This window comes from Cryptosporidium ubiquitum (genome assembly GCF_001865345.1).
Source record: "Cryptosporidium ubiquitum isolate 39726 chromosome Unknown contig_16, whole genome shotgun sequence".
Taxonomy (NCBI): domain Eukaryota; phylum Apicomplexa; class Conoidasida; order Eucoccidiorida; family Cryptosporidiidae; genus Cryptosporidium; species Cryptosporidium ubiquitum.
The window spans coordinates 448149-467613 of NW_021639815.1; the positions used below are offsets into that span (position 1 = coordinate 448149).

General features: G+C 30.2%; 6 protein-coding genes across 6 annotated transcripts; all 6 read right to left on the reverse strand.

Annotated features, from left to right (window-relative positions):
- Nucleotides 1-106: 106 nt before the first annotated feature.
- Nucleotides 107-3397, reverse strand: cubi_01225 (secreted insulinase-like peptidase; the record flags this gene model as incomplete). Its single annotated transcript, XM_029018237.1, has 1 exon — nt 107-3397. The coding sequence occupies one exon, from the start codon at nt 3395-3397 to the stop codon at nt 107-109; it is 3291 nt and encodes a 1096-aa protein (XP_028875574.1).
- A 302-nt stretch (nt 3398-3699) lies between these two features.
- On the reverse strand, nt 3700-4170 carry cubi_01226 (uncharacterized protein; the record flags this gene model as incomplete). Its single annotated transcript, XM_029018238.1, has 2 exons — nt 3700-3822; nt 4078-4170. 2 exons carry the CDS (start codon nt 4168-4170, stop codon nt 3700-3702), a joined length of 216 nt encoding a protein of 71 aa, XP_028875575.1.
- A 116-nt stretch (nt 4171-4286) lies between these two features.
- cubi_01227 (secreted insulinase-like peptidase) lies at nt 4287-8117 on the reverse strand (the record flags this gene model as incomplete). The annotated part of the gene is made up of 1 exon (XM_029018239.1): nt 4287-8117. The coding sequence occupies one exon, from the start codon at nt 8115-8117 to the stop codon at nt 4287-4289; it is 3831 nt and encodes a 1276-aa protein (XP_028875576.1).
- A 584-nt stretch (nt 8118-8701) lies between these two features.
- cubi_01228 (secreted insulinase-like peptidase) lies at nt 8702-12460 on the reverse strand (the record flags this gene model as incomplete). Its single annotated transcript, XM_029018240.1, has 1 exon — nt 8702-12460. One exon carries the CDS (start codon nt 12458-12460, stop codon nt 8702-8704), a length of 3759 nt encoding a protein of 1252 aa, XP_028875577.1.
- A 652-nt stretch (nt 12461-13112) lies between these two features.
- Nucleotides 13113-16949, reverse strand: cubi_01229 (insulinase family peptidase; the record flags this gene model as incomplete). The annotated part of the gene is made up of 1 exon (XM_029018241.1): nt 13113-16949. One exon carries the CDS (start codon nt 16947-16949, stop codon nt 13113-13115), a length of 3837 nt encoding a protein of 1278 aa, XP_028875578.1.
- A 489-nt stretch (nt 16950-17438) lies between these two features.
- Nucleotides 17439-19106, reverse strand: cubi_01230 (uncharacterized protein; the record flags this gene model as incomplete). Its single annotated transcript, XM_029018242.1, has 1 exon — nt 17439-19106. The coding sequence occupies one exon, from the start codon at nt 19104-19106 to the stop codon at nt 17439-17441; it is 1668 nt and encodes a 555-aa protein (XP_028875579.1).
- Nucleotides 19107-19465: the final 359 nt, after the last annotated feature.

A 19465-nucleotide genomic window follows, 5' to 3' on the forward strand; every position in this document is an offset into this window, starting at 1 on the left:
TGAATAATTTTTAAAGGCAGCTTTGTAAAGCTTTCATTTATATTGCATTACCGCCTATCACAATATGATCTTCTTAAGGTCGTGAAATAATGCAATTAATCAGAATCTAATCATATCTAAATTCTGCTATTTGATTGTCCAAAAGACTTTTATAGTTATCACTAATATCATTGTAACCCTCTGGTATGAAATCTAATGAAGAAATAGAGGCCTTTATATTAGACACTTTCTGGGTAGTAATTATTACATTCGGTAAATTTCCGGTCTCATTTAACAAATTGGAGATACTGGTATGATTAAGGCTATCAAAATATTCTTTGGACTCATCCACAAGTTTTACTAAATTGGATTTAGACAAAAAGAATTTTTTGTTAGAAAGAGGGTCACTGAGATTGATCTTCTCTAAAACTTTCTTATGATAACTTTTAGATTTGCAGTTTTTCATGATCTTAGAGATGGATTCAGTTAAACTTTTGTGTATAGCTTGAGTTAGAGTCCCAGCTGAAAGTTTGACACTTCCCATAGACAACAATACCGCAATGAACCTATTTGCAACTAATGTTATACTGGAGTGGAAGTCAATTTCTTTGGTTGAGGTATTTTTTGACGAAAACTTATTCAAAGCCTCGTATTTCAAAGCTTCATTGATAATAGATCCCTTGATGTAATTCTCTACATTTAATTGACCAATTAGAATTGCAGCTGTGGAGTAAGATGAAGAAGCAGTGACATCTAGCTTTTGAACAAACAATTTTTTGTATTCGTTTGGAATAGTGGAAACATCCAAGACAAATGTTCCAATGTCAACTTCTGGAGATTTTCCCATTAAATCTAAGTAATTTCTACTCCTCGGATAAGATACTTGTTTAAGAAACTCTTGTGTGTTTTCCTCGTTAATTTCCATATGGAAGAATTTATGATTAAGTCCTTCTATAAATACATTCAAAATATGGTTAGCATGGAAAGGGGTAAGGTTGCCTTCGATGAAACCATAAATAGTTGGAGATAATAGTAAGGAATCGTATACTGCCTTGATGAACTCTACATTACTACTTTGCTCAAAATATCTTCTCAGACTTCCAAATGAGCAATGTTGGGAAGAAACTATCTGAGCAATAACCTTAGTATCCTTCTCAATTTGGCTGTAACTTTTGTAAAATTCGAGGAGAGACTGTTTGGCAAGTATTACTGCTTTAGCAAGGAGGCCTTTATCAGATAAGAAAGTATCAAAAGATAAAAGTAACCTTGAAGTCTCACTCATAATCAAAGAAAAATAGTTGATTGGTGAATTTACAATTAAGTAAAATTCAAATGGATCAGAAACCGCCTCGTTATATGATTGGGATGGAATAAGCTCTACAATTGTTCCCGTTAGTCTATAAATATAAGACAAGCTTTCATACAACTTAATGTTGAGAATTGTAGTAAAAGTATGGATTGCAGACAGAATTGAATAAACATTTACTTTGCCATAAAACTTATTCATCAATGGACTCCATTCACGTAAACTGAATTTTAGATTTAGTTTAACATTTTTCCCATATATCTCGTTATTAGAGAACCAAATCTGAGAAGTGGTGATTGATTTGAATGACATTGTTCGAGATATAGTAGTCATTCTATTAGTTTTCTTAAGGTAATTATAGTGAATATCCAATGACTTGTGCAATGGAACTATCTTTTCAAAAATAGGCATTGAATAGAAAGATGGTAAATTGATAGTGCTTATCAATTCGTCATTTGGTAGTTGTAACCCATATGTATCCAATGCATATGATGGACTTAAAGAAGATAGTTTATTAGGTAAAATGTCATCCGTTTCGAATACCAATAGTAAAATATTTGTATGAGGCTCAACAATAGCTTTTGAAAGCATTTCTCGATTCCTAAAGTTATTTGAAAAAACTTTTTTAATATCGAAATGGCTAGAAATATAAAGAGACACTTTGAGAGAGTCCAAACTCATCTTTGAAAGGAAATACTCAACGTCGGAACGAACAAATTGAGTGTTTATGTTCGAACTAAGAATATTAGTTGAAGACTTTGACATAATGAAATGTGAACTCAAGTAGTGCACCATAGATTCTGCTAAAAATATTGTTGAAGTGGAAAGGTGAAGATCAAATAATTGTTGAACTTCAGAATAAGCTCTGTCGCTAATTACACTGTTCTTCAGTAAATTGAAGTAGGAAACAATTGAATCAATAATAACTGGGATATTTTCCAACCCTTTTCTGGTTAAAGAAAGTTCAAAGTACAATACTATAGTACTGTATTCAATATAGTAACCGATTCTTGAATGACTAGCAAATTTATTCATGAAAATAAAGTTAAAGATACCACTGTTATGCCTTGAATCGAGAATATTAATTACGAATATATGTGAATTTGATTCTAGTGATTTCAAGTCATCAGTATTGAATGGAATATGAATTCTCAATTTGTCATTTGAGAAGCCTCTTCTTATAATAACATTACTTCCAGAATTGTTAATTGCTTTGTTAGCTCTGTTTATTTTAGAAAAATCGTTTTGAACTTGGTTCCTAAGTTTTCCCCTAGTCAATCCAGAGAGCAACTTTGTGAGGCGTGATGTGGTCAAGTTACCAATGAATATTGCAGATAACATATGAGGCTTAAACATCTCAGAAATAAGCTTGTGTGAGTACTTTGGTAATTCAGTATCTAAATTAATAGAATTCTTGTAACAGGTCTTTGAGAAAAGATTTAAAAACTGCAAAGAGGTACATCCAAGTGAAGATTCAGTACTGTAAATCATCCGAATAGCTAGCTTGTCTACTTCAATGGAATTTGGATCACTAATTACTGAATCGAATTCATCTGATGCTTGCAAAATCTCAAAATAATATGATTTATTTTCCAAGTACATTTTGTTGCTGATAGCATTGAGGAAACAGCTAAAGAATTTACTTGTTTGATTGCTCAAAAAGGTAAACTTCAAGTTAGAAATAGCTGCATTTATCTCGATCTTGAAATTTGCAATAAGTTCATCTTTAAATATCTTATTCATACAACGATTCACTTGTTTACTAAATAATAATAAAGCAAAGTATCTGATACCTGGTAAATCAGATGGATCAGAAGAACTACCACCATTGATAACCACTCTAAAATCAGAATATTTACTTTCAAATGGCTGTTTTATGTTTAATAAAGTAAAACCATTATTAAACGACTGTTTCGAGAGTATGACATCATCATTAAAACCGACATCTTTGTATTTGTATGTTTCAGAACCATTCTCACCATCAATTTGTTCCAACTCCAACAAAGAATGGCCATGCACTGATCTGTTATCAAATAAAATACGATTATCTGCACAATAATTATTTAAGACAAAAAAGCCTGCAACCAAAATCAAAGTTATTAGTCGATACATCCTTAATATAGGCTATAACTGTTTTGTGAGTATTCAATGCTAATCAATTGTAACTACCCTCTAAAATCAGAAGAGAATAAATAAGTCGTATATTGAATATTAAAATTCTATTAGACCTATTATGTTTTTTTATCTCAATGTTTCCGCTTTTATCCTTTAGTTTATATGGGTACCATTTTTTTATATACATTTTACTTTTATTGGAAATAAAGTTATGTCTAGTGGGCGCCAATACACTGGAGATTAGAAAAAAGAAAAATTAATACTGCTGTATTTTTTGCTTATTTCCATGCATTCTTCATTTAATTAAATGCTAGTTGTCCATGATCAAATTCTTTAATTTGATTTTGACTGTAACCACCATCATTCTGACTACAATCCATATTCATTTTGCAATTATTATTTGCATCCTTTTTTATTATCCCCTGTTACTTTTTTGAAGCACTGTTATACGGAGTTATTAGGTTAGCAGACTATTGTGATTTACTTCATTTAACCTACCTTTCCTACTATTTTGTATGCTAATTTGTTTTGAATATGTGTTAATTAAATGATTATTGCCGCACATTCTTGTAGTAATACCGAAACAAGTAATATTATTGTATCTATTAGGAAGTATTTTGCAATACCAGCAACTAATTAGAGATCAAACATAGAACTTAGGAGTTAAAAACACTTACTTTTTGCAAAACAAGAAATTGAGGAAATTCATGATTTATTAATAATCTAACTTTGCTAGAATTCTTTTTTGAAAAAATAACATTTAAGAACATCCTTCAATCAAAAAATTATTTCATTAAATGGCTTAATTAAACAGGAGTTTTTTAGTAAATTTAAACATTATATCATAATTTCCTTAAAAAAATGTATACGATATATTTTTTTATACTTAATATGAAATAAAATTGTTTTCTATTGCAGCCTTTTTTACGATACTCGTTGAGTTGATCCTGTTGTACCCTTCTAGTTGGAAAGAGTTTGCTTCTGCAATTTCAATAGCTGAGACGTGAGTTTTTAAGATAGAAATAAGAACTTTAGCAGGCTTAACAAAAACTCCCCATTTATTTAGAAATTCATTATAGTTAAGATTAAGCAAATATGCAACTTGTATGTACTTCCAATTTGGATCAGACTTTCTATCAAGAAGAGAGCTAGAATACTGATCAAGAAGTTCCTCCATATTAATATGTGGAATTTCAATACTAGTAACTGCACGATTAATTCCTTTCTTGAACTCGTCTCTGGAGATTAAAGGAGTAACTAGAGCAAAGTATTTATTATAGAATTGCACGGCTAAACTTGTCAATTTTATAATACTATATTCTGCAGATGAAATCATAATTTTAAGTAACAGATAACTTGTTCCTATAGAGTATGGCAAAATTTCAAACACTGTATTAGGATAATCTGAGGATGTAAATTGTTTGAATGAGCTTTGAATGTCCAAGTTAACCACAAGTTTTAAGAATGCAAACATCTCCTCAGAATACTCACCAACTTGGATCTCCATATAAACGACTGAAAGATCTTCATTTGAGTTTGAACATTTTTTTAGATAAAATATATTTTTATATTCTTTAGGTAAAGTGTCCATATTTATTCTATTAGTCCATTTTCCCTTGTAATACCCCTCAGTCAAGAAAGTTTTTTCTGAAGACTCAACAATTGTGACTTTCCTTGTGATATTGGTAGAAGAATAATTCCCAAGATAATTCTGACTATCTACAATTGTATTATTGTTTAGTTCTGATCGCTGATTTGAGGTAATTGAGCTTTTAGGACTATCCTGTAGATTGAAGTTACTATATTCAGTATGATTAGTGTCCCAACCAGTGATAATACGAGTGGAGTTATTCAAGAGTCTTAGATGAGTTAAGTCGCTCGTATTTACTAAGTCTCTATTGAGAATTCTCCCAATCTTTAATAAGTAAGAGTTTACTTGCATCGGAGTACAGTTCCCAATAACTAGTGATTCAATTGTACCCATTTTTATGATATAAGATGCAAAATCAACTACGTCTTTAAATTTAACACTTTTAATAGCTTGAATGAACATGGATGGTGTCATCATATAAAAGTTGAGGGTTTCAAAAGAAGTATATTCAGCGAGAGTTTTGCTATTAAGTGAAGAAATATTGTTAATTATTGACTCAAAATCTGATTTTGCCCGATCAAAATGATTTTTATTAATATAACTATTATACTTTCTTAACCCATTAAAAACTGTTGAAAAGAAATCATCAAAAGATGAAGTGTAATTTGTCCACCTAAATTCTATTCCCAAAAATGAATTTTGTAACTCTGAAATTGATTTATAACTATTTTCAACAATACAATCTCTGTATTCTGGAGGGGTTGCATACTTGAATGATTTCATAAAAAGATAAGATAGAGTGACAAGTTTTGCATTTGTTTTTGGGAGAGATTGAAACCCATATACAACCAAAGATTTTGGCTGAATAATAATTCTTGAGTTTAAGGATATTTTCGGAACACCTACATTAATGGGGAAGTAAAATGTGGAATAAGCAATTGGCGAGACAAATTCGTTGAACCCTGATAAGACTTTATTCATTAGTGCCTCGTCAATATCTTCTGTTGTATTGGAAGTATATTTAATGTAAGATGCCAAAGATTCTACTAAAAGTTGTGGATGTACTTGAGGTGGTATATCATAAGTATAGATCTTATACTGCTTTGGATAATTTATTACGATTTCTGTAATATTGAAACCTAAATATTCAAATGCTAGCTCTTGAGTACTACCTTCAAGTATATCCAAAATTTTTGTCGGAATGTCTGTAATTAAATAGTTTGCATTTAAGTACTTTTCTATCATAAAGTTTGGATACTCACCAGGTTTTGCTCTCAAAAATGTCCTGCGAATTGTTCTTAAGAATGATACAAATTTTCTAGAAAATCGACCCCAACCAGATTCTCCATAAATTTCACTAGATAACAAAAAGTCTTTTGAGTTTCTGGAAAAAGAGTTTGAAGAAAAAGTTAATACCATATTAAATGGGTTTAAATATTCCAATATCATTCTTACATAACTATGATCTATAACTTCAAGTTCATAAGGCACTAATAATATATTTTCTGGAGAGCAACCACTTTCAAGAAATGACTTTACGATATTCTTGGAGTATCTGTAATATCCAGTACTTTTATACTGTTTTAGTATTCCTTGTTCTACACGTCTGATTTGCTCATCTAGATGTTTATTATACTTTGCAGTTTTAACGGCATCTAAAGTGGCAAAAATAGCTTGCACTACTCTTAATAACTTATTTCTATCAGAGTCTACCAAAATCGCCTTGATAACTAAGTTAGAGAAACCTGTATCATTATTTATTACATCGACCTCAATTTCTCTGATCCAACCTTGTTTTGTCATTTTATCCAAGAAACCATTTTGGAATCGTTGAGTTAAGAAATATTTGGCATATGAGCCTAACTTATATCTCCAAAGCTTACTTTGATTTGGTATTGGAAATTCCATAGTAATGTATGCTTCTGGAGTTGGAGATTTAACTTCAATATATTTTCCAATTAATGTATCATATGGGTGGGTCACATTTCCAGATAATTCCTCTGGTTTTTCTGGATAAATACCAGTATTGATTAGATCAGAAAATGTATTTCTCACAAGCTCTTCTGTTGTATCCAGGCTTAAACTTGTTGAAATACTTAACACCATTAAGTGTGGACTGTAGTAATTTTTTTTAAACTTAATGATTTCCTCTTGCAGTGAGAGGTTATTTTTTGAAGGAATTTCCCTCAATGTTTCATTTGTACCATATGGAAATCTACTGAATATGTGGGAAGAATTCGAAAGGCTTCGTTTTAATTGAATTTCTTGCAAAGTATATACATTTTTAAATAATTCTGTCAGTTTTGCAACTTCAGAAATTGATTCATCTAAAGAACTCCAGGTAATTACCTTCTCAAGTCTTTTTTTAAAGGCATTTACTGAAAGTTGGAAATATTTTGATTTAATATCATATGAGTAAATTGTTGAAAATTTATTTGATTCCACATTAAAATATCCATTGTTGTCGTCCAATAATTTCCTGAAATCAGTTTCATTTGTAACATTGGACTCTTTTTTAAACAACTCCTGTGTTAGTAAATATGAAACACCATCAATTCCTTCTGGGTCATTAGCGCTTCCTACCTCTATTCCTAAAGACAAAGAGGATGTGTATAACAAATTGTTTGAGACTAAAAATACCTTTAACCCGTTATCCAGCTTGAAAAATCTATACATGTTTTCATCTCCAAGATACCTGTTGAATTGGTCATTATCAATTATTGTTTGGTTTATCGAAGAACTCTGGGATTGTTTAAATTTTTCTTTATTTATTAAGCCATCCATTGAGTTCAATCCATATAAGCAGTTTAAGCCATAGAAACATTTTTTCCCACTTTCTTGCAATTTTGCATACTCCTCTTCTGTATGTAACTTTTCTTTAAGGTTTTGTATATCATTAATTTCTGTTTGATTAAAAATAATATTTTCTGCAATTTTGTCTATATCCGTGGTGTTAATAAACAACCTACCATCCAAATTAAATTGGTCTATTGGATTTCCTTGTTTATCAGTAATCACCTCTATCATACTAATCCCAGTGGCCTGATTCAATCTGGTTTCGTAGTTTAAGCAGTTTAGAATCAACAAAACTCCTATTAAAACAAAAATATTCTTTAAACAACACATATTTGAACAAAAGTCTTGAAATAATAAATATATATTCATTAAAAAGACCAAGAAAAAATTTGTTTATTTTTAAAAAAATAACACTTAACAAATTATCAAAATAACTTCATAAAAAATTTAAATGCAACTCTCCATTTCAGCTCAAACTTGAGTTTCGCATTCACTCCTTATTATTAGGTTGCTTCAAACTTCATAAAGTTATTCTCTGCTTCCTCGCTCTTATTACTGGCGCCCCACACTCCCACAAATATTTACAAATTGATTCAAGTATAGGTTAATTCTCTTGGTACTTGCAATACAAATTTTTGCATCAAATTATTATTTTATATTAGAATTGCCAAAATATTAATTTTTCGAAAATAATTAAATCTATAATATCTCTTTTGTATTTTCCATAAACATTACTCGAATATTTATCTATCCCGCCTTACATGCAATTTTCAGATATTTGTCAAAAAATAAAAAGATGAAAAAGCAAAGATTGTTTGGAAAAAAAGGAATTTTTCAGATCACTGAGAATCGTATGTAATACCTATTCATTTCGAATTTTTTTTTTGCAAATATTATTTTATTAAACGAAAAACCTAGATGTTATATATAGTTTGTTGTTCATTTATGTCATAAAGGCTTTCTACAAATGAGAGTCTAGTGAACCCTTGAGGCAAATATGATTCAAGTGACTCAAATAGCTCATAGTTTGTGCTATGAGATTGATATGAAATGAAAAGTCTTGAAGAGTTGCTAAAATACTGCCAATATTTGAAAAATTGGTCAAACGTTAAGGTATCAATGAATTCAATATAATCTTTTTTCCATGAGCACAAAAGATGAGTGTGCTTGGAAAATCCCATATAAAAAGATGATAGCGTAAATAAATCCTCTGAATCAGAACCTTCGTAATAAACTTTGTTGGATTTTGGTGTCATTAAATTGCCATTGTTTTCTGCTAATCTTGCGTTTCTGGCAAGCAATAATAAAAATTCTTTTGCCTTTTGGACTTCCGATTTTGAAACCATCTTCGATGGCCTAGAATAATATGTCTGGAAGAAGTTGTTAAGAAGCTCTCCAAGTTCCTTAATGTTTTTGGATGTAGACTGGAGCTTGAATTCAAGAACTAAATATTTGCCGAGTATTATTCTTGGAAGTATTTTCAGAGAGCAATCTGTACATCTGTTTTCCGAGAATTCTATGAAATACTTGTAGGAATTGAGCTCTGATACTATTTGTAGAAATGCCAAACTCTGTTCACTATAAAAACCATAATGTATCTGAAGGAAAACAATGTTATTCTTGCTATCTTTATCGGAATTTGTAAAAAAGAAGTAAGAGTTACTATAGTTATATGGCAGCCTATTCATATCATAAAATGAACTTCTTGTGTAACCAAGATTCTCAACATTAATCAGCTTGTATTGGTTTGTATCAACAACTTCATCGGGTTTGTTACTTTGATTATTGTTATTTTTAGAATCTTTAGACACTGTTGTTTTTTTGTCTTTAGACCTAAGCATTCTTTCTCTCACTTCAAAGCCAAATTCCTCAGATTCAAGAACATCAAAAAATTTGGGGCCACCTAGATCTACTTTTTCGTCTACATTAATTATCTTAGCATTAGATTGATCTTCGAGTTCAGATAAATTGTCCACTTTACGAACTGTATTCACGAAAGAGGATAAGTAATATTTGATTTGTACAGGGGTCGCATTTCCAAATATGGATCCTGAAATTGAAAAGCTATTGAGAAAGAAGTTAACGAAATCAATCAGGTTCTGCATTGTAATTTTGTAGAGTTCATTTTCAAGTCTGCCAATTTTCATAAACCCTGGATCAAGCAACTGGTAAGAGAGGGAAAGAAGTTTTAGGTTATCATTCTCAGACTTGAACGAATCAATAATGTCTTGGAAGCGTTTTTTTGCATTCTGGAAACTCGCTTGCTTAATTGAATTTCCAAATGTGGAAAGAATGTTTGCAATTTCATTTAAGCTATCTGGGAAAATAGAAGAAAAGCCTCTCCAACTGAATTCCAGACCATAAAAGAACTCTTGTAATTCCCAAAGATGGTAGTTTCTCTCAAAAAAGAAATTTTCATTTAAGTTGCTTGGTAGAACATCGTATAAGGTATTTTGGAACAAAAACATTAGTATTGCTAGTTTTTCTGGGTAGCTGAATTCCTTTGGAGGGTTTTTCGGTACTTGTAGTTTTACAGATATCATTACGTCGGGGTTGAATGATGTTGGAAGGTAACAAAAACTTCTTGAAATAGAACTCATTTTTGTTGTACTTAAAGCAATTACCAAATCTCTTGGATTTATTGGATTTGACAAATGTAAATGTGAAAAGTCTGTAGAATTATCTGAGGCTTCTGATAAACTTATCTCAGTAAAGTTTTTAGCCTGTTTGAATTCTTTAATTGCATAATAAAGAGAGACAGGGAATTCTTTTTTCGGAACGTCTTCTGTATAAATTATGAAATTTCTTGGGAACTTGGGGTCAATACCAGGCATCTGTATTTTCAGGATGTCATTTGCCAAGGTCGAATTAACAGACTGAAGTACCCCAATAACTTTATCGGGAATATCCTCGAGCAAATACTCACCTCCGAGATGCTCCTCCCTCAAGAATTTTGGGAAAACTCCTAATTTAGTTCTACGGAAAGCTGTATTTATGCTTCTGAAAAAAGAAGATATGGACTTTCCAGCAGTTTTCCATTTGCTATCCGAGAAGAATTGGCTAGAAAGGAGAATGTTAGAAGCACTTTTTTTGAAGGCTTTCTTTTCAAGAATTAATATCATATTATCATACTTCAAGTAATCAATTACCTCTTTAACATGATTGAAGTCAATCCTATTCATTGATACTCCTGCATATAAAACTTCCGTAGGTGAACAGTTTGTTCTCAAAAACACGTTAACAATTTTTCTAGAAAGTTCCGGATAAAGAGCATCAGTTGAAGCCTCCAAGATTGTCTGTCTTTTCTTTCTAATTTGATTTATTATAGTTTCTGAAATTGAAACTTCCTTAATTAGCTTTAGGAAAGATAATGTAATCTCTAGAATCTTAACAATAGCCTTCTCACCTTTAGAGTTTAAGTTAAATCTGATAACAAAGTTTGAAAACCCATTATCATTTATCTCAACCATGGTTTCCAAACCAGAGATAACTCCAATCTTTTTGAAATAACTGTATAAAGACTGTTCAGAGTAATCTGTGAAGAAAAATGAAATATAATTGGCTGGTTTGTACTTCCAAAGCGGACTTTGGTGTGGAATGGGGAAGATAATCGTGAAATATGGACTTTCTTCAGCTGATTTTACCTGGATTACTTTGTACCTTAAATCAATGTAAGGATGAGTTATTTCATGTGATAGGTCAAATGGAGTAATTAGTTGCTTGTTTAGATTTGGAATCTCATCAAAAAATGTTCTCGCGAGACTTTCAAGTTCATCTATACTTTTGTCAGAAACAATGGAAATTGTCATCAGGTTCGAACTGTAGTAAGAACTATAAAACCTAATCAACTCGAAAAGAAGTGCTTCTTCGTCAAAATCCGTACCTTCCAATAACTCCCTCATATTACCCAAATGAAACCCATGGTTAACGTGCCCCTCCGCAGAAAGTTCTTTAAGAATCTGTTTTAGCCTAATTGAGCTAAAACCCGCTAATGACTCAAACTCTGACTGAAGTGTTTCCATTGCTGGTTCCAGATAAATTCTTTTCGGGTTGAAGCCCTTCAAATATGATCCAAACTTAATTAGAGCTTCGGAAAAATACTCTTGCTTAACAGACAAATAGTATTCGGTCAAAAATGGAGCCACTTTTGTTTTAAAAACTCCGGAGTTACTGGAAATAAAAAGATCGTATGGTGTTGTCTGACCAACCACAGGCCTCTTCCATTCATAAAATAATAGTTCACTTAACAAAGTTGCCAAACCTGGGAGTTTTTTAGGTTCCATGGAACTACCTACTCTAACTCCTAAAGTGATTGAAGAAAATGAGCTAGATCTTTGTGATACGAGGAAAACTTGAATGTCGTTTTTTAGGCGAATAAAACTGTACTTGTTTGAATCCTTGATTGATTTGACAAAATCTTCATCGTAGAAATTATTATAAGCATCATTAATGTTCTTCTTGGCCCTGTACTCTGATATTCTATTTAGTCCACCTATATAGTATTGACCACCAAGTGCCAAAGAATCGTTCTTAATTATTTTGTCACCTGATTCTGCAAAAACATCACTATTAGATGAATTGTTTACTGTTAAAACTATATCAGAAGCTAAACATGACTGTAAACTAAGAGAGAGCAGTATTAGAAACCCAAATGGTAACATCTTTAAGTTCATTTTTATTATTTCTATCAGCTTCTCAGAAACTCCTAATTTGATAAGATCTTGAAGTTATATGAGCTTTAAACAGAATGGTGAATTGAATGAGATATACCTTATTCACACCAAGACCTTTTCTTCTTGGTTTAGATGGATGGAGCCAGAGTTTTTGCAGAAAACTACCTAATTTTCTTTAACTCTATCCACTAATCTGTTTTTGCTTAATATTTCTTTTACATCATTTTTCTTGGTGCCTCACCAATCCTAAATTACCGCCGAAAACATATTTTTTAATTGGAAAATCTAATTAAGAAAAAAAAACAATATAATAAATTTAAAGCTAGTATTATCTAAATAAGATGGTTATTAAGTAAGTTAGATACTGTGAAAACATATAAAAATATGAATATTACCAATGTATTCATTGGAAGAAGTATGACTATTCCAATCATGTTCTGCAAATAATTGATGCCCACACATTACTACCGCCCCGCCATGTAGGGGAGTGGATGCAAATTGAAAAGAAGTTACGATTTCAATGGTATAATAAAATATGTAATCATATTAATTAGTTATGTGTAAATTGGTTTTTATGTATTTATATTGTATTCAATACAAATAGTACCTTCGCTTCTATTAACATAAAGTAATAAGCATTACATAAATATTATTATTTGAATGAATCCTTGAATTGATAAATAGACTTGATTTTAGTATATCCTTCAGGAACAAATTCCGATAATTTAGCAAACTGATCGTCCTGACTTCTATTTGATTGAATTGCAATTAGAATTGTAGGCGCAGCTTTAAACAAGCTCCAAAACTCAAGAAAATTTGAATAACTGAGACTTCTAAGCATTCTAGCCTCCTTAATTTGCCAGTCTGGAGTTAAGTTTGCACGTATAATCCTTTCATAATGTATTTGGGCGAGTTTGTTAGGGTTGAGTGAGTCTCTCTGAAAATTACTTAGTAGCATGTTTTTCAAAGTTAGAAAATCTTTTTCGGAAAATACTTTTTCTGGGTTTAAAAAATAAGTGTCAAAAAATTCGAGTATGATATTGACCATAGAGATAATCTTATTAGAAAGGAATGCTACTTTTATCTGAAAACTTGCAATTTCAGGAGAAATGAATAAGGATCCAATTTGAATCGAAGAATAACGAAGAGACTTCTTGTTTGCAATAAAAGATTTCAAAACTTTTTGTAAGTCCACAAGCTCCAAAAGGTCTAAAAGAAGCCTGCCTTTCTCATTTGCCTCTCCGATGTAAATATATAGTAGAACGACATTGAATGGGTCTGAGCTTGAAATTCTCCGTTTAAAAAAATAATTTTTATGAAAAATTGGAGGCAAAAGACTCATATTAATAAATCTATTGCCAAGTGGATTTCCTTTGTTCTCAGTATTCATAAAGATAGGTCCCATATAACTTCTTTTAATCATTTCATCAGTTAAATCTTTGTCAGATATCCATCCACCGCTTTGAGTACCGAAAATCATACTCAATTTTCCTGAGGTTGCCCTTTCAAATGTATTTAATAATTTTGATGAAGGTCTAATAAGCTTTATAAATTTATCTATTCGACTATAAATTTGATATGGAGTGCAGTTTCCAATGACAACGCCATGAAATTCACCATATTTAAGGAGAATTTTGCCAAAAGTCTTGACATCTTCAAGAGTTAAATGCTTCACATCATTTTCTAATGACCATAATTTAGTGTTTTCTAAATACATTATCTCTAGTAACTGAATTAAAGAGTATTCCTCATTACTAGTATAGCTTAGCTTTGCCAACAATTTTTTTAGTGCATTAATAGATTGTTCAAAATATGAATTTGTTAAAATTTCTCTGTAATTTACTAAGTTGCAAATCAGGTTTACGAAGAAATCTTCGAAATATTTTGTATTACCATCCCATGTAAATTGAAATCCAGGAAGAACACTCATGTTTAAAAAATCCGTATAGTTCTCCGTTTTAATTATTCCATCGGGATTAACATTAGCTAAAGATAAAGACATTGAATGCTTAAAAAGGAATGAAAGCATTACTAATTTTTGCTTGTTCATATTAAGCAACAATAGGTCCGTAGAATTATGTAAATTTGAAGGAATAGTTATATCAAATATAATCGACAATGTTGGTAACTTATTATGTAAGGGCATATAGAATATCGAGTCCATATCGAATTGAGGATATGAATGGTCAATTTCTTTGTTTTTAATATGATCCTTTCTATTTCTCTTATACCCTTCTATATATTCAGCATTTTCTTCCCCATTATTATTTTTAAGATCATTCATAAATAAGTTACTGCTATAGTTTCTTTGTTTATGCCCAACTAAATCATTATTGTCACTTAATTCAAATTTATTAGCATAAAGCTTTTTTCTATTCAAATTTTGCAAAATATTCTTTTCCTTAAAAAAATGATCCTCGATATGTTGAGAAGAATTCAAATTTAAATCTTCAGTTTCAATATTACCAAAAAATCTACCTTGATTAAGTAGCTTGTCATTCATTGCTTCCCTTAAAGTTATTGGATGGCCCAAAATTCTTAAGTTTTCATTGACATACATTTGAGTATAACTTTCAAGTGAAGGATCAAACAATTGAATTTTCAATTTCTCCAAAGCAATTTTTTCATTAATATTAGAAAGTTTCTTTTGTAAATAATGTGGTATTATTTCCTCAGAATAGTGGAGCTTCTTATAAAATCTAAAAGTAACCTGTTCCGAAGACACCCCAAACCAATTTAAAAAGAATTTGGAGAGATTGTAAAATGCCTTAAATACAACTTTCTCAAAATTGAATATGAATGAATTTATAAAGGATTCGCTTAACATTAGATAATAGGAAGCTCCATTATTCAACGACTTGACGGGATATGATACAACCATATTATCTGCTCTAATAAAATTTAAAAGTTTTTGTATATGCTTCCCCTCGGCCCGATCCATTATAAAAGGAGCAACCAACACATATTTAGGAAAGCAACCAGTTTCTAAGTATGACCTCAAAACAAAACTTGCTTGGTCAGTATCAAGATCCAAATATAAGTTCTTTAACTCAATAGAAGACTCATCCCTTATATGCGATAGTGTCTCCTCCGAAAAGTCTTGCTTCGAAATCAGTTTAATTGTTGAAAGCAAGGCTTCAAGTATCTGCATAATGTGTCGGATCCCTTCTTTCTGCAAAGTAATGAGGACCACAAAATTCGAGTAGCCATTTTCATTAGTTTCACAACCAGAAGATAATGAACTAATCCATCCTTTTGATCTTAAGACCCCAATCAGTCCTTCCTCAGATTCATCATCCAAATAAAATGAAATATATTCAGTAAGTTTATACCTCCATAAATTTTTCTGATATGGAATAGGAAATATTAACTTTAGTTCCAGATTTTCTGAACTTTGTTTAATTGCGACTACATTTCCCACATGTTTTAAATATGGGTTTTCATTAAAGGTATATGCCTTCTTTAACTCATCCACACTCAAATAAGATTTCCTAATTTTCTCAAAAAATTTCTTAACCAATAACAACAGATCATGCATATTTTCATTTGATACAATAACTAAGGTCATTAAATTACTGCAATAATATTTGTTAAAATGTTCATTCAACATGCTATCCAAATTACTATACTCATCTGAAAATTCGTCCGCCATTTTAGAATTTGCTCCAATTCTATATCCTCTTTTAAATTCTTCCTTTGTATTTACTTTTGTATCAGTTAGTGCATATAAATACTCATATCCTGACTTTTTACAAAAATCATCATTTATCAAAATACACTTCAAATTATCCATTGAAACACATTTGGCCTTAATTTCCTCTCTTGTAACCTTCCTTAAGAATGATAATGTATTTAAATCTATTTCTAAAGGATTGGATAAAACTTCACTAAGAGTATGTAAAACATCCACAAATTCCTCATTAAAGACCTCAATATTAATTTCTGTACCGTGGCCATATACTCTTCCATCTATCGTATTCTCTAAGTCTTTGAAATAAAGAGGATTAATTCTCCTGTTAGTCTTAAATTTGATTTTAGAAATAATTAGATTCTTCAATAAAACGGATAATCCTTTCATATTCAATGGTTCATTAAAGGCACCGTACCTTATTGTTATTGAAATTGAAGATTTATAAAGGATAGGCTTTGAAACTAAAAATACTTTCATCTTATTTTCTAAGGTAACAAATTTATATTCACCATTTTTATTGGCCATTCTGACAAAATCGTCATTATTAACTTCCTCAAAATCGTTGATATCATAGTAAATTGATCGCATCTGCGAGAAGGAATTGATGTCTTTAAAGTCATCCAATATAAATGGGCTGTAGGAAGTTATATGGCCAAAGGTATCATTCGAAACAAACTCCGAAATTCCAATAGACGTGTCATTTAGATCAAATTTCTGCCCATGTAAAAAACAACTCGCAAAATTTAAGTATAAAATAAAAATTAACGTCAATAATGAGAAGTCCAAAAGGCTATCCATTTTCAAAAGTTTAGGAATTTTACTATTAATTGTCATATTAATTTAAAAACAATATGCTAGACTTCTGATACCTGGATTTAATAATGGAAAAGCTAAATTACACATTATTCATACGGCTTTATATAATTGAGATCAGTAGATCACTTAATAGGTTTCCTTAACTAATTGGCTTGTTTTCTATTTTGATTTTTGTTTCGGTTTTATATAACCAAAAATCTAATTAGTATTGGCGCCAAACAATTTAGACATTAGCTATATATTACATATCTCAAAACAAAATTAATACTTAACTGAGCATGTTCATTTAAATTCATCACTAATTCAAAATTCTTTGTTAAATATTTAACAAATATTTATTTAATCATCACTTTCTAAGTATTTTAACTTTATATCCTAATCTTTTTTGACCATAATTACCTTGTTTAGATAGAAGATCACGTCAATATCTTTGTTGAAGTAATTCTGAATTCTTATAAATTGTTTTTCGAATTAACACGATAACTCATTGATTTTGGGGTACTTCTGTTGGAAATATCTAATTAAGGATGAAGGGATACTGTTGTACACATATTTCGTACTGAAATAATAATCTTCTTTTTGCATTAAATATTTAATTCCGAGCTTAGGCAAAAAGTGTTTACGTATTAAATATGAAATAGAATGCAACTTTCTAATGAAGTACCAGTACTTATTTTCGTTGATCTTGACGCTTAAATTTAATATATCCACACCATTAATCGATATAGGTTTGTTACTATAAATTATTATTACCATGTTATCAATACTTAGGCATTTAAACAGTGTATTTTCGAACTGTAAGCCAGGTTCAACTGAATTTAATATATTTTTGCTACTTAAGCTTGTTTTATTCAAATATGAAGCATTCAATATTTCAAGCCAAATCTCAATTAAGTTAATCAGATTAAATATTAGTAATTCTTCTCTGGAATTTAAGGATTTGTCTAGGATAAAGTTTAGCAATAGATTTGTATACATATTCTCACTGTTGTGTTCAAATTCATAGTTATAATTTAAAACCAACTTTTGTTTTGTTAAACTATCAATCAATGTATTATTATAAGCCAAAATACTGTCCAAAATTTGAGTTATTTCTGAAGTTCTTTTATTAAATTGATATAATAATGGAAACATCAACGTAACTTTGTTATCAACTCTATTACTATTTATTTGAAGAATTCCTTTTGTTATTTCTGAAAAGGGATTAATCTTTGTTAAGATTTTTAAATGGTCAAAACCTATTTTTGAAACATGAATTTTCCTAAATGTATGATGGATAATTCGTTCTAACTTATGTATATTAATTTTTTCTTTGTTTAACAAAATTTCTACATTCCTAATTCTCCTTTTAAAATAATGTCCGTATTTCCTTGTAAAGTCCTTTACGTTCTTAACATTAGCACACATTTTCAAATCTCCATAAATATCCCTAAAACTGTCTGCTTTGTTACTATTGCCTCTAAATTTATCATCCAATACAGTTAAAAATAGGTTTCTCATGTAATTATTTGGCATAAAATATTTGTTCCCATTTATTTGAAGATCTAAAAGATAGTTTACAAGAATGTTACTTGAGTTTATGATATTTCTACTGAAGAATATTGAAACATAATTAAGAATTAACTCAATTTCTTTTAAGCTAGATTTCTTAGGTTCCAAATAGTATTTTGATACTCCAAAATAAACATGACTTTCGGAACTTAAAAAACTTGTTCTGGAAAGGTAGTTTTCAAAAACTTGCCGAAGATGAATCTGAAAATGCTTACTAAGCATTAACAAACAACGATCTGAACTTGAAATTGAATTGTAATACAAAGGGTTCAACTGATTACCAAATTCTACATCCAGTACTATTTTAGTGAAATTAATGTTTTTTCTGGAAACAATCCTGATCTTAATATCTCCTACTGTTATTTCATTTAATTTGGAATTATATCTCTTTTTCTTTAATAATCCAATTAAGTTATTCAATTTTTCCTCTGAGATAAACTCTTCACTCCCACCATCCAATATTCCCTGTTGACCAAATTCCATTAAGTTCAGTTCAGTAGCATATTTTTGTTTTTTTACCAGGTTTTTGTTACTGAACCTTTGGATTAGTAAGAGTATTATGCTCAATAATTTGAATTTTGTATTCATTCTACTTAATAACTAATTGCTTTAACTCATCTTTATTGATTCGAACTTCAAATTATGAGCTCGCATTCTTGTAAAAATATATATATTTATAAAGTGACACAAAGTTATATCTAATCAAAACTAATTAATATTTAGATTACACAAATTAAATTGAGAAAAATACATTATTTCAAAGAATAACGGAGAAATATAAATTGTTAATTTATTCATGCATTGCATTAGTTTGGATTTATGAGCTGCTAGTGGAAGCATCAAATATTAATTTGTTTGAGCTTCAAATAATTACAATGCAGCTTTCCTTTTAATATGAAACTCTATAATTCCAGTTAATCGAAACTCAATACTAATAATCCATTGTT